This window comes from Microcaecilia unicolor, chromosome 1, assembly GCF_901765095.1.
Source record: "Microcaecilia unicolor chromosome 1, aMicUni1.1, whole genome shotgun sequence".
NCBI lineage: Eukaryota > Metazoa > Chordata > Amphibia > Gymnophiona > Siphonopidae > Microcaecilia > Microcaecilia unicolor.
In genome coordinates, this window is record NC_044031.1 from 54,921,567 (window position 1) to 54,937,082 (window position 15,516).

Below are 15,516 nucleotides of genomic sequence, written 5' to 3' on the forward strand. Positions count from 1 at the left end.
TACAAATCAACATATGCATCCAGCTTTTCCTACATTTGCACCCAGCTCTGGAACGCATTACCTAGAAACATTAGAACTGTGAACACCCATCTAAAATTCTGAAAAGACCTCAAGACTCACCTCTTCCGGAAAGCCTACCCAGCAGACCCGAACTCATTCATGAAGAATGCATCACATTTATCAAACTAAGAATGAACAATACCCCTTCCACATAATCATATTACTTCATACTGTATGAATTTTACCACTCCATTTATAATTAAGTGTACTTCTAACCTTATCCTAACTCTGTATTTGCTCACTAGAAGCTGTAGTCCCATCCCCTGAGAATTATTAGCCTCATTGGGATTACTTCTCTCTATATGCTACTATATATTCGTCCCAGAGTTCCTTGCACCTACTGTTACTCTATTTTCCACTCTGTATATATTCCTGGAGTTGGTACTCTCTTCTCTGGAACCTGTAAGCCACATTGAGCCTACTGCTATGCGGGAAAATGTGGGATACAAATGTAAGAAATAAAAAATAAATAAATAAAAACAGGCATATCATTCATTTTATCATCCACAAATGAAGATGAAAGGATATTTTCTACCAATGGAAATTCCCAAATGAAGATGGCAGTTCAGTGAGGAAAGTATTGGCCTGTTCCATACCATAAGGATTCTCCTGGGCTCTTTATACCGGATGTTGATGGTAGATCCATCAGGCCTGACCAGAAGAACTGGGTATAGCCTGGCATAGGTTTGCCTGCCGAAACGCACTATGGATGTCCTGTTTGAGTTCTGCTGGCCTGTTGATGTATGCAAGTTACATATGGCAGGTAGAATAATCTTTGCCACGTCCTGCTGTAGAAGGCTGGAAAAGAAATTCACAGGAAGACTGTCATTTTTCCTATTTGTAGCAGTACAAACACAAGTATCAACGTTATTATGTGACAGTCATCAAGATTCATAACCCTTATGGTTTACTAAAAAAATAAAATAAAATAAAAAAAAGATACTAAGGATTACAACGAAGACCAACCTGTGTCTAATTTCCCTTACAAGTGGAAATTAATTGAGAAAGCAGTTACTGTCCAATTATTAATTTTTTTTTTTGAAGAAAATTCTTTGATCCCTTCCAGTCTGGCTTCAGATTGTCTGGAACTGAAGCTACCTTGTTTGCCCTGTCTAATGACCTGCATCTACAGAAAGGACAGGGGACATGCTCGTTTGCAGATTCTTCTGGATCTTTAGATCAGCTTTTGGCATAATCATTTTAACTTGCTTCAAGGTTTATCCTCCTTTGGAACAGGAGGCAAAGTCCTGACTTGGTTTGATTCTTTTTTGTATAATCAAACCAGATGTACTGCCTATTTATGTTTATTTGAATGTAGTATACTGCCTTTCATTTAGCAAAAAAGGTGGTACACAATTAAAAAAAAAAGTGTTAGAAAGGAATGCCATTTTTATGATGGGACAGAGGAGAAAGAAGCAGTGGGCAGACGAAGGCCATTACAGCCCTCCAAAAGAAAGCTACCATAGGCCTTAACCAAATGAGTCTTCAGAGCAGCCTTGCACCTAAGATAAGACTATTCAGGCTGCAAATGAATAGGAAGGGAATTCCACAGGGATGGTTCAAGAAAAAAGAAAGCAATATTTCTTGTTGAATCAAGATAGGCCAAAGCAATAGAGGAAATATGCAACTGAACACAGATGAAGAATGTAATTAGTGAGGACTAATAAAGAGTCAGAAGAGACATCATCAAACATATAAACGGCGAGTGACTGACTCACTCGCAAATGCGCAGTAGAGACTTCCCTCTCTGTCCCGCCCCCGCGTCAATACGTGATGATGGGAGGGGGGCAGGACAGAGAGGGAAACTGCGCCGCCGAGGTTGCTACCGCTCCCCCCCCCCCCCCACTCGGAGTCGCCGCCGCCACCCCTCCACCCGGCCCGGGCCCTTTCTTCCCTTCTGAACTTACACATCCATTCGCCGAATGCAGCAACGCATATCAGCTGAGCTGCCCCTTCCTTCTCTGCCTGTGTCCCGCCCTCGCTGACATTACATCACAGGAGGGCGGGGCCACAGGCAGAGAAGGAAGGGCCCACGGCAGCTTAGCTGATGTGCCTTGCTGCGTTCGGCAAATGGATGTGTAAGTTCAGAAGCAAAGAGAGGGCCCAGGCCGGGTGGAGGGGTGGCAGCGGTGACTCCGAGGGGGGGGGGGGGGGAGGAAAACCCCAATACCAGCCCGTTTTTACGGGCTCAACGGCTAGTTTGGTATAGTGGGCAGCCAGCACCAAGGACTTTGTGAACTAGGGTAACTACTTTGAACTGGATATGATAACTACCTGGAAGCCTATGATGCTGAATGAATTGGAGGAGGGGGGTCACATCGTCTCAAGACATTGCAGACGCTTAAAGAAGGGTAAGTTGTGAGGGAGTATCAAGAAGACTATGCACTGATCTGAGCTGTGGCGTGCTCAGAAACATTTGCAAACCACCTGTGCTACCTAAAGTTCAAAAGACAGATGCTGATTGATAAAGATTCACATGAACTGGAATGATTCTGTAATAGGTATTGTTGACTCTAAGACATAGGGGGTTACAGAAGACCAATGTTGTCGGTTGGCGATACAGCAAGCAATGGATTTAGAAGGGTTTGGGACTAGGCGATTAGAGACCAACCAAGAGGCAGCTACACCGAGACAGGACTGGAGCTGAGAAAGATCAGGAGAGTTGGGATGAAGAGCAGCCATGAGAAAGATGTCATCAGTGTAATAACATGCTGAGATTCCCTGATTGTAAGTGTAGTGACAGGACTAAGGAAGGTGTTAAAGAGAAGAGGAACCAGAACAGAACCCTAGGAAACACCACAGACTAAATAGATGATCTATTCTCTCAGTCATTACTTGTCATATTTGAGATCTACTACTACTACTTAACATTCCTAAAGTGCTACTAGGGTTACGCAGCGCTGTACAATTTAACATAAAAGGACAGGCCCTGCTCAAAGAGCTTGCAATCTAAAGGACAAGTGAGTAGTCGATTCGATAGGGGCAGCGTTCCATCATTTCACCTTGTCAGGGCTGGTGCGCAACCTTTCAGCTTTACATTCTCCTTCAAATAAATTCAGGCTCCAAGCCTACGCTCCTCAATCAAGATTATCTCAACATCACAGTACTGCAAAAATGCATAATTGTCTATCATATTTTAAAATATTCAATTTTGTTTTGAGGTTATGTGCATTTGGTTCTTGAGTTTGTGTAGCTGTTGGGATCTATTGTTTTGCTGTAACTGCAGTTGCTCTTTGCTGCACCCCACCCCAAAGCTGCCACCCTAGGCAACTGTTTAATTTTGCCTTAGGTTATGCTAGCCCTGGCTGTTTGAATAGTAAAAGAACTCAGACACTGGCCACACAGACCATGGTTCTCTTCAAGTATCCAACCTGAATTTGAACACTAGATGTCACTATTATATAGCAGCTGAGGTTCCCTGTCATGTCTTAAGTGTGGAACAGGGTTCTGCAGTTCTGGTCCTGGAGTGCCACAACTCAGTCAAGTTTTCAAGGTACCTACAGTGAATATTTATGAGATGCATTTCACAGAGTATACTGAAAAGCTGACTGGCTTGAGGCAATTGAGAAAGTACCTGCATATAACGTGTACAGTGCTGCGTACATCTAGTAGCGCTATATAAATGAGAAGTAGTTACCTACCCCTGCTCCAGAGCAGTATGTTTCAGTTTGGTTTGGGGTAAGAAACCCTTGAGAGGCAAGGAAGCCCTTCCAGCTTTAACCACTATCTCTCATTATTCACCCGTCACCATAGCCTGCCTCAATCTTCAATCACCCCCAGTACCTAAAACACTGGATGGGCCCTTTAAGAAACCATGAGCCACGGGAATCCAGCCAGCAGATGAACTGAATTGGGCACCACCATATATATATATATATTTTTTTTTTGTTAATTATAGAAACATGGGAAAGAAGGGGAGCTGGAGCCATGAGTGTCAAAGGCAAGTATCAGCTCTGCCGTACACCTTTTGTTGATTTTCTTCCAGTACCATGTGGCATGAAAACTTTCGCATTCTTGTAAGACTGTGATGCTTTAAGGCCTATTTTACAAATATTGGAACCGAGATATACAGGGCAGGATATTCAACAATTCCCTTGGCATTTTACAAAAGGCTGTGCCAAACACGGAGGCATTTGCAAAACACATACAAGGAACTGCAGGAATGCACTTGGCTGCTTCCAATGTTTGTGCCAGCAAACACATTTTACAAATTTACACGTGCACAAAAAGAACAGCATCCACAATTTTGCAACTTCTATATGTAACTGCTGTCTCTTATACATGTAGCTAGTACCTCTGTACAAAGCTACACATCTAAGTGCCACCATATAAATAGCAAGACTGCATTTTTTTTTGAGAAAATAAACAGGGCCCTGTCTACTAAGGTGCGCTAGCGTTTTTCAGCGCATGCACAAAATTAGCACATGCTGTGTATGCACCCACAGGAATACTGTGGGTGCCTGCACAGTTAGCGTGTGCTAAAAACGCTAATGCGCCTCTAGTGCGGATTAGTAAACAGGGCCCTTGGTAATTAATGAAAATTATTCCCATGATCCTTCAAATAAAGCACCTTTTTAACCATCTGTGTCTGCCTCCAAGTTGGCACAAAACTGCTCACAAAAATAAGGCAGATGCTATCATAAATGTTCTTTTTATAGCATACGTTTATTGTCTGATTAGTTAAAAAAAAATCCTCATCAGAATATTTGTAAGAGATGTGCATCTCTGGCCATCTTCAAATCTAGGCTAAAAGCCCACCTTTTTGATGTTGCTTTTAACTCCTAACCCTTACTCACTTGTTCAATACCCATATTTTATCATTTCCACCTTAGTAATTCCCTTATCCCTTATTTGTCCTGTTTGTCTGTCCTAATTAGATTATAAGCTCTGTCGAGCAGGGACTCTCTTCATGTCTAGTGTACAGTGTTGCGTACATCTAGTAGTGCTATAGAAATGGTAAGTAGTAACAGTAGTGGTGGTAAGATGGGGAATACACATGTAGACTTTTAGTCCACCCAAGCTATGCCTAAACCACACCCTCTTGAAACCTCTGTGTCCTGGTGATCTCCATGTATAAATAGTGGCTTTCTGAAATTGCCATTTACAGTGTGTGCTATTTACATGTGGAGATGCTTCTAAAGTAGAGGTCTTTTTGAGAACAGCATAGGAATTTGAGCTCCATGCTTCTCAAACTCACTGAAAATCATATGGTATTGGAAGGAAACAGTTTTGAAGGTGGAGGTAAGGCTGGCAGCATCATAGAAGCTTTGAGATAATCTTAGGAAAACAGAAAGAAACAGCTGCTTTAAAGTCTGTGAAAGCTGTCTCTGCTACATTTCTAGCCATAGGTGACATTTCAAAATAATTGAGAGTAAAACAATATTAACTACCCCTCCATAGACGCAAAGAAGCTTACCCTTATATTGGGGGGGGGGGGGGGGGGGTGCTCAGCACCCAAAGTGCTGGCTTCTATGTTTTCTACCAGCCCAATGAATCAAACATGGGTTTTTGTATGGTGGTGTGCAACCCTGGTGCTAAGCCACCAGATCTATTCAGGAATGATATTTCTGGATACACTATTTACCTAAAAGTCCTGCTCACAGTTGCCATGCCACTCCTGGCTATAACCATAGGAAACAGAAGTGTGGGATCCTGGGAATTCTGGACCTGATTGCCGTGGACAGCTAAATATGTTTTTTTTATGTAGGTAATGCACTTGTCCTGCTATCCCTTCTCAAAACACTTTCCTTGTTCAGCTTCCAGAACTCTTGCACTCAAGGCACCTTAGAAGAGAAAAGAGAGCAAATTGCGATTGTTATTAGCATTAAAAATGTTCAGAGTTCTGAAGCTGCCAAAATTACATAGGTTGGTGCCACCTTATAAACCAGTCAATTCATTGATACATAATCTTCCACGATTATTATCCAATTATCAAGCCAACAGTTGCCTAAACAGAAAGGTACACAGCATCCAACACTTACATGTGCCCGAAGCAACCAGACAGCGATACTACACTGCCAGTACACTTAAACGCTGAACATCATCAATGTGCGCTGGTGAGCTATGATGACCTTGAAGGTCACCAACCTAAGATAACAGTCAGTGAGTGGTGGCCACACTCTCTCCCTTTGTATTATCTCTGCAACGTATAAACATCTTTCTATGCATTACACATATAGCTTATTTTTATACCATTTCTAGAATCTGTACACACAATTAGGTTAAACCAGCACATATATTAAACTTGCGACCCGTTGTACTGTTTTTCTATATCTATTATTTACCAAGGATCTACAGGCGGAGGAACAGGTTAAGCCTGCCCTACTCTTTCTTCCTCACAGCTCACCTCTCCAGCATTTGCTGATGGGTACAGCAGAAATGGAGATAAATGCAGCATGCCACCCAGAGCCAGGGTGTGTTTATAAGCCCCTCCTCCCTAAGGAGACAACCGCATTATTACAACCAGATTAAAGGTCCTAATAAGAACAAAAAAAATAGATTCCTTTTCCTTCCTTCCTTCTCTTCTCCCTTGAGTGGAAGCATAAGTAACATAACTTCTCTCTTACCGGCACGGACGACATGCGATAGGAACCTGCTGCAATCACGCATCTGAACCGTTCTCCCAGGGACATTTGCGTCACTAACGTGCGACAGCACCACCTGGGCTGGGCTCGTCAGCCTGCGCCGCCACCGGTTACCAGAGCAACCGATGGTTTTGGACAGTTTCAGGACGATTCTTCTCGCCTGCAGCGCGTGTAGCCTCCGCTTGTGTAAGAGAGTGTTGCCAGTTTGGTGTGTTTTTTTCCTGCCAAATTTAGTTATTGTGATTTTTTCGGGCAACTTCCTTGTAATTATACGATCTATTCACTGTTGCTCCCAAGGAGGTTTAATAGACAGCTGGTGAAGTGACGTCAAAACGCTGAAAGCAATTAGGTCAATCTGAGTTTTCCCTTCCCCGCGCAGCCGTCATCCCCGTATACTCAAAACAAAGCAAACAAACCTATGAGCTGCTGCATTACGTAGTCGTTCTTGATTGGTGGGGCCCCATCCTAGCCCCGCCCTGCCCTAGCCCCGCCCCAGCTCCACCCCATTGATTATTAAATTTTTAGAACATTTTTTATTTATGAAATTTCAAATAAAAACAAATGAAGCTAAATTTGTACAGAAAAACTGATTGAAATAATAAGCACAATGCTATCATTAACCCCCCCCTCCCCAGAAATTATTCAGTTCAAGTCTACTACAATTAGTAGTTCCAATTCTCATAACCCCGGGAGGGGGGGGGGGTCAGAGGTGCGGACACACAATCTCTCCACTGCAAAACACTATACACAAACTTGTGCAAAAACACACATCCAAAAATACTAGGACTAGAGGGCATGAGTTGAAGCTACAGTGTGGTAAATTTAAAACGAATCGGAGAAAATTTTTCTTCACCCAACGTGTAATTAGACTCTGGAATTCATTGCCGGAGAACGTGGTACGGGCGGTTAGCTTGACGGAGTTTAAAAAGGGGTTAGATAGATTCCTAAAGGACAAGTCCATAGACCGCTATTAAATGGACTGGAAAAATTCCTCATTTTTAGGTACAACTTGTCTGGAATGTTTTTACGTTTGGGGAGCGTGCCAGGTGCCCTTGACCTGGATTGGCCACTGTCGGTGACAGGATGCTGGGCTAGATGGACCTTTGGTCTTTCCCAGTATGGCACTACTTATGTACTTATGTACTTACCAAACCATAACAACACTAATTCCAAGGACAGGACGAGCTACAACCTTATGCATGGAAAGGCAGAACTGTAATTACACCAGGCTCTAAAACACCAATACACTACCTCGTGAAAAAAACAAAACAAAAAGGGCTGCAAATACTACATGCTAGCAGGATACTGCACCCTGATCACACATGAAAAACACATGACACAACAAATATGAAGGCAAAATACTGAACTGGAAAGTTACCTCAAGAAGTCAGACTGAGCATGCAGCAATACCAGAAAAATTGAAACTTACATGCAAAACATCACAGATGCACATTTCCAAAAGCTGACATATTCCAGTTAAGAAATTCTGAATAAAATACTTTTTTCTACCTTTGTTGTCTGATTATTTAGTGGAGACCTTACAATGGTCATCGCTCATTCCTAGAAATGACCCTTAAGAAATAGGGATCTGCTGTATACTGGGGACCCAGATTGGCCTCTGTCAGTGACATGAAGCTGTGCTTAGTCGACCATGTTTTTTCTTACATTCTTGGGTAGCCACCTTTTCAAGCTCAGGGCCAGCTTGCAGTCTCAAATCTATAGTTTTATGTTTTCGACTTTGCTCCGTGGCTGTCGGTGCATTGCTACACAATCATCAGAATAACTTTTCACCAAGTCACTGTCACCATTTATCATTATCAATAGACTCAAGGAGTGTACTAAAAATATATGCTCTTCACAGGTCAGAACCTTTTCAGCAGTAATTCAGTCCCACTGGATGCCAGTGATTACCCACTCTAACATCATAAACATTCTCTCCTTTCATAAGCATCAGGTCCAATATGGCCCCATCCCACTTGAGTTCCATTACCAGGTTCTGGAGCAATTCTCCTTGTAAAGGTTCCAGGCTCTCCCTACTTCAAGAGAATACCACAGTAGGGATATACAAATCATCATCCGGCATATTGAAATCAGCTATCAATATTACCTTTCACAGCAATATTGTGCATTTCCTATTGAGATGGTTTCATTAGCATCAATATTTCAGTGCATGAGACATCTCTGATACGTTGTAAAATGTTACAGCTTCCCAGGTGAATCTTAATTCATGGAAATGACATTACACATCGTGACTTAGAAAGATCAAAAGTACATGAGTTTGATTAGTGCGTGGAAACTATAGCAATTTGATTCTAGCACAGTATCACACTTGGGAAATGAAATATATGAAACAGGTACAAAAGCAACCTGGGCTAGTAAAGTTAAAAATACAACACAAAACCTGACATATTTAATAAGCTGCTCATTTCACAATTTTTTTCCAGTCTCCAAAACAGTCTGTTTTTCATAAATTGCTTCTTCCTACTTCAGTTGCAGAGTTTGTTGGGGAAGGGAAAGGGAGAATACTTTTGCAATAGTAAGGATGGCTCAGGCTGCTCACCTCCGCTCTAGTCTCCGCCTCCGACCAGACCACGACGCTCCCTGGCTCCAGCTCCTTTACCTGATGGCTGCAGGCTGCTCACCTCCGCTCAGTCCGACCACGCTCTCCAGCTCCTTCCCGCTCAATGATTCCCGCCCGCCCTCACCGGAAACAGGAAGTGTCTGATCATCGGAAGGCAGGACATTGGAAGGCGGAAGGGAAGCTTGGTGAGCGAAGCCATCGTGCTGCCTGTGGCTGCTGCAACTGTCAGTCTGTTGGTTCGGAGCGGGCCGCTGCAAGTTGCTTGCAACTCTGTTGTCGACGTCGTCGTGGGACGGGACTGGGAGGCGGGAGCTGGCGGGGGAGGGGTGGTGAGCGAGCGAGCGATGATCATGGTCCGGGGAGAAGCGAGCAGCTGCAGCGGGATCGGATTATGAGGGGAGAGGCAGAGTTGAGGCGCGCCGCGCGGGGCCCCCATAACCGCGGGGCCCTATGCGGCCGCCTCGGTCGCCTCTCCCTAAGACCGGCCCTGACTAATACACCGCATAGAACGCCTTACACACAAAGGGAGAGAGTGTGGCCACCACTCACTGACTGTTATCTTAGGTTGGTGACCTTCAAGGTCATCATAGCTCACCAGCGCACATTGATGATGTTCAGCGTTTAAGTGTACTGGCAGTGTAGTATCGCTGTCTGGTTGCTTCGGGCACATGTAAGTGTTGGATGCTGTGTACCTTTCTGTTTAGGCAACTGTTGGCTTGATAATTGGATAATAATCGTGGAAGATTATGTATCAATGAATTGACTGGTTTATAAGGTGGCACCAACCTATGTAATTTTGGCAGCTTCAGAACTCTGAACATTTTTAATGCTAATAACAATCGCAATTTGCTCTCTTTTCTCTTCTAAGGTGCCTTGAGTGCAAGAGTTCTGGAAGCTGAACAAGGAAAGTGTTTTGAGAAGGGATAGCAGGACAAGTGCATTACCTACATAAAAAAAACATATTTAGCTGTCCACGGCAATCAGGTCCAGAATTCCCAGGATCCCACACTTCTGTTTCCTATGGTTATAGCCAGGAGTGGCATGGCAACTGTGAGCAGGACTTTTAGGTAAATAGTGTATCCAGAAATATCATTCCTGAATAGATCTGGTGGCTTAGCACCAGGGTTGCACACCACCATACAAAAACCCATGTTTGATTCATTGGGCTGGTAGAAAACATAGAAGCCAGCACTTTGGGTGCTGAGCACCCCCCCCCCCCCCCCAATATAAGGGTAAGCTTCTTTGCGTCTATGGAGGGGTAGTTAATATTGTTTTACTCTCAATTATTTTGAAATGTCACCTATGGCTAGAAATGTAGCAGAGACAGCTTTCACAGACTTTAAAGCAGCTGTTTCTTTCTGTTTTCCTAAGATTATCTCAAAGCTTCTATGATGCTGCCAGCCTTACCTCCACCTTCAAAACTGTTTCCTTCCAATACCATATGATTTTCAGTGAGTTTGAGAAGCATGGAGCTCAAATTCCTATGCTGTTCTCAAAAAGACCTCTACTTTAGAAGCATCTCCACATGTAAATAGCACACACTGTAAATGGCAATTTCAGAAAGCCACTATTTATACATGGAGATCACCAGGACACAGAGGTTTCAAGAGGGTGTGGTTTAGGCATAGCTTGGGTGGACTAAAAGTCTACATGTGTATTCCCCATCTTACCACCACTACTGTTACTACTTACCATTTCTATAGCACTACTAGATGTACGCAACACTGTACACTAGACATGAAGAGAGTCCCTGCTCGACAGAGCTTATAATCTAATTAGGACAGACAAACAGGACAAATAAGGGATAAGGGAATTACTAAGGTGGAAATGATAAAATATGGGTATTGAACAAGTGAGTAAGGGTTAGGAGTTAAAAGCAACATCAAAAAGGTGGGCTTTTAGCCTAGATTTGAAGATGGCCAGAGATGCACATCTCTTACAAATATTCTGATGAGGATTTTTTTTTAACTAATCAGACAATAAACGTATGCTATAAAAAGAACATTTATGATAGCATCTGCCTTATTTTTGTGAGCAGTTTTGTGCCAACTTGGAGGCAGACACAGATGGTTAAAAAGGTGCTTTATTTGAAGGATCATGGGAATAATTTTCATTAATTACCAAGGGCCCTGTTTACTAATCCGCACTAGAGGCGCATTAGCGTTTTTAGCACACGCTAACTGTGCAGGCACCCACAGTATTCCTGTGGGTGCATACACAGCATGTGCTAATTTTGTGCATGCGCTGAAAAACGCTAGCGCACCTTAGTAGACAGGGCCCTGTTTATTTTCTCAAAAAAAAATGCAGTCTTGCTATTTATATGGTGGCACTTAGATGTGTAGCTTTGTACAGAGGTACTAGCTACATGTATAAGAGACAGCAGTTACATATAGAAGTTGCAAAATTGTGGATGCTGTTCTTTTTGTGCACGTGTAAATTTGTAAAATGTGTTTGCTGGCACAAACATTGGAAGCAGCCAAGTGCATTCCTGCAGTTCCTTGTATGTGTTTTGCAAATGCCTCCGTGTTTGGCACAGCCTTTTGTAAAATGCCAAGGGAATTGTTGAATATCCTGCCCTGTATATCTCGGTTCCAATATTTGTAAAATAGGCCTTAAAGCATCACAGTCTTACAAGAATGCGAAAGTTTTCATGCCACATGGTACTGGAAGAAAATCAACAAAAGGTGTACAGCAGAGCTGATACTTGCCTTTGACACTCATGGCTCCAGCTCCCCTTCTTTCCCATGTTTCTATAATTAACAAAAAAAAAATATATATATATATATATGGTGGTGCCCAATTCAGTTCATCTGCTGGCTGGATTCCCGTGGCTCATGGTTTCTTAAAGGGCCCATCCAGTGTTTTAGGTACTGGGGGTGATTGAAGATTGAGGCAGGCTATGGTGACGGGTGAATAATGAGAGAGAGTGGTTAAAGCTGGAAGGGCTTCCTTGCCTCTCAAGGGTTTCTTACCCCAAACCAAACTGAAACATACTGCTCTGGAGCAGGGGTAGGTAACTACTTCTCATTTATATAGCGCTACTAGATGTACGCAGCACTGTACACGTTATATGCAGGTACTTTCTCAATTGCCTCAAGCCAGTCAGCTTTTCAGTATACTCTGTGAAATGCATCTCATAAATATTCACTGTAGGTACCTTGAAAACTTGACTGAGTTGTGGCACTCCAGGACCAGAACTGCAGAACCCTGTTCCACACTTAAGACATGACAGGGAACCTCAGCTGCTATATAATAGTGACATCTAGTGTTCAAATTCAGGTTGGATACTTGAAAAGAACCATGGTCTGTGTGGCCAGTGTCTGAGTTCTTTTACTATTCAAACAGCCAGGGCTAGCATAACCTAAGGCAAAATTAAACAGTTGCCTAGGGTGGCAGCTTTGGGGTGGGGTGCAGCAAAGAGCAACTGCAGTTAAAGCAAAACAATAGATCCCAACAGCTACACAAACTCAAGAACCAAATGCACATAACCTCAAAACAAAATTGAATATTTTAAAATATGATAGACAATTATGCATTTTTGCAGTACTGTGATGTTGAGATAATCTTGATTGAGGAGCGTAGGCTTGGAGCCTGAATTTATTTGAAGGAGAATGTAAAGCTAAAAGGTTGCGCACCAGCCCTGACAAGGTGAAATGATGGAACGCTGCCCCTATCGAATCGACTACTCACTTGTCCTTTAGATTGTAAGCTCTTTGAGCAGGGCCTGTCCTTTTATGTTAAATTGTACAGCGCTGCGTAACCCTAGTAGCACTTTAGGAATGTTAAGTAGTAGTAGTAGATCTCAAATATGACAAGTAATGACTGAGAGAATAGATCATCTATTTAGTCTGTGGTGTTTCCTAGGGTTCTGTTCTGGTTCCTCTTCTCTTTAACACCTTCCTTAGTCCTGTCACTACACTTACAATCAGGGAATCTCAGCATGTTATTACACTGATGACATCTTTCTCGTGGCTGCTCTTCATCCCAACTCTCCTGATCTTTCCCAGCTCCAGTCCTGTCTCGGTGTAGCTGCCTCTTGGTTGGTCTCTAATCGCCTAGTCCCAAACCCTTCTAAATCCATTGCTTGCTGTATCGCCAACCGACAACATTGGTCTTCTGTAACCCCCTATGTCTTAGAGTCAACAATACCTATTACAGAATCATTCCAGTTCATGTGAATCTTTATCAATCAGCATCTGTCTTTTGAACTTTAGGTAGCACAGGTGGTTTGCAAATGTTTCTGAGCACGCCACAGCTCAGATCAGTGCATAGTCTTCTTGATACTCCCTCACAACTTACCCTTCTTTAAGCGTCTGCAATGTCTTGAGACGATGTGACCCCCCTCCTCCAATTCATTCAGCATCATAGGCTTCCAGGTAGTTATCATATCCAGTTCAAAGTAGTTACCCTAGTTCACAAAGTCCTTGGTGCTGGCTGCCCACTATACCAAACTAGCCGTTGAGCCCGTAAAAACGGGCTGGTATTGGGGTTTTCCTCCCCCCCCCCCTCGGAGTCGCCGCTGCCACCCCTCCACCCGGCCTGGGCCCTCTCTTTGCTTCTGAACTTACACATCCATTTGCCGAACGCAGCAAGGCACATCAGCTAAGCTGCCGTGGGCCCTTCCTTCTCTGCCTGTGGCCCCGCCCTCCTGTGACTGATGTGCGTTGCTGCATTCGGCGAATGGATGTGTAAGTTCAGAAGGGAAGAAAGGGCCCGGGCCGGGTGGAGGGGTGGCGGCGGCGACTCCGAGTGGGGGGGGGAGCGGTAGCAACCTCGGCGGCGCAGTTTCCCTCTCTGTCCTGCCCCCCTCCCATCATCACGTATTGACGCGGGGGCGGGACAGAGAGGGAAGTCTCTACTGCGCATTTGCGAGTGAGTCAGTCACTCGCCGTTTATATGTTTGATGATGTCTCTTCTGACTCTGTTTATTAGTCCTCACTAATTACATTCTTCATCTGTGTTCAGTTGCATATTTCCTCTATTGCTTTGGCCTATCTTGATTCAACAAGAAATATTGCTTTCTTTTTTCTTGAACCATCCCTGTGGAATTCCCTTCCTATTCATTTGCAGCCTGAATAGTCTTATCTTAGGTGCAAGGCTGCTCTGAAGACTCATTTGGTTAAGGCCTATGGTAGCTTTCTTTTGGAGGGCTGTAATGGCCTTCGTCTGCCCACTGCTTCTTTCTCCTCTGTCCCATCATAAAAATGGCATTCCTTTCTAACACTTTTTTTTTAATTGTGTACCACCTTTTTTGCTAAATGAAAGGCAGTATACTACATTCAAATAAACATAAATAGGCAGTACATCTGGTTTGATTATACAAAAAAGAATCAAACCAAGTCAGGACTTTGCCTCCTGTTCCAAAGGAGGATAAACCTTGAAGCAAGTTAAAATGATTATGCCAAAGCTGATCTAAAGATCCAGAAGAATCTGCAAACGAGCATGTCCCCTGTCCTTTCTGTAGATGCAGGTCATTAGACAGGGCAAACAAGGTAGCTTCAGTTCCAGACAATCTGAAGCCAGACTGGAAGGGATCAAAGAATTTTCTTCAAAAAAAAAATTAATAATTGGACAGTAACTGCTTTCTCAATTAATTTCCACTTGTAAGGGAAATTAGACACAGGTTGGTCTTCGTTGTAATCCTTAGTATCTTTTTTTTATTTTATTTTATTTTTTTAGTAAACCATAAGGGTTATGAATCTTGATGACTGTCACATAATAACGTTGATACTTGTGTTTGTACTGCTACAAATAGGAAAAATGACAGTCTTCCTGTGAATTTCTTTTCCAGCCTTCTACAGCAGGACGTGGCAAAGATTATTCTACCTGCCATATGTAACTTGCATACATCAACAGGCCAGCAGAACTCAAACAGGACATCCATAGTGCGTTTCGGCAGGCAAACCTATGCCAGGCTATACCCAGTTCTTCTGGTCAGGCCTGATGGATCTACCATCAACATCCGGTATAAAGAGCCCAGGAGAATCCTTATGGTATGGAACAGGCCAATACTTTCCTCACTGAACTGCCATCTTCATTTGGGAATTTCCATTGGTAGAAAATATCCTTTCATCTTCATTTGTGGATGATAAAATGAATGATATGCCTGTTTTTATTTATTTATTTTTTATTTCTTACATTTGTATCCCACATTTTCCCGCATAGCAGTAGGCTCAATGTGGCTTACAGGTTCCAGAGAAGAGAGTACCAACTCCAGGAATATATACAGAGTGGAAAATAGAGTAACAGTAGGTGCAAGGAACTCTGGGACGAATATATAGTAGCATATAG

The 15,516-nt window shown here is 43.1% G+C and overlaps 2 protein-coding genes across 5 annotated transcripts in view; one reads left to right on the plus strand and one right to left on the minus strand.

Annotated features, from left to right (window-relative positions):
• Positions 1-8,169, minus strand: part of MRPL55 (mitochondrial ribosomal protein L55) — a 31,157-nt gene extending 22,988 nt beyond the window's left edge. Inside the window, exons 1-3 of one of the 4 annotated variants that reach the window (XM_030197369.1) lie at positions 8,154-8,169; positions 5,645-5,843; positions 657-858 (exon numbers count right to left, since the gene is read on the minus strand). In XM_030197369.1, coding sequence (XP_030053229.1) covers positions 657-858; positions 5,645-5,691 — 249 coding nt within the window. In that variant the 5' untranslated portion in view covers positions 5,692-5,843; positions 8,154-8,169. Of the gene's footprint in view, positions 1-656; positions 859-5,644; positions 5,844-6,344; positions 6,365-6,406; positions 6,428-6,626; positions 6,786-8,153 lie in introns of those variants that run through there. The other 3 variants (XM_030197349.1, XM_030197365.1, XM_030197358.1) reach the window with 3 other exon arrangements.
• Positions 1-15,516, plus strand: part of LOC115466240 (39S ribosomal protein L55, mitochondrial-like) — an 85,506-nt gene that overhangs the window by 47,601 nt on the left and 22,389 nt on the right. Inside the window, exons 2-3 of the mRNA XM_030197381.1 lie at positions 10,094-10,292; positions 15,017-15,218. Coding sequence (XP_030053241.1) covers positions 10,246-10,292; positions 15,017-15,218 — 249 coding nt within the window. The 5' untranslated portion in view covers positions 10,094-10,245. The remainder of the gene's footprint in view (positions 1-10,093; positions 10,293-15,016; positions 15,219-15,516) is intronic.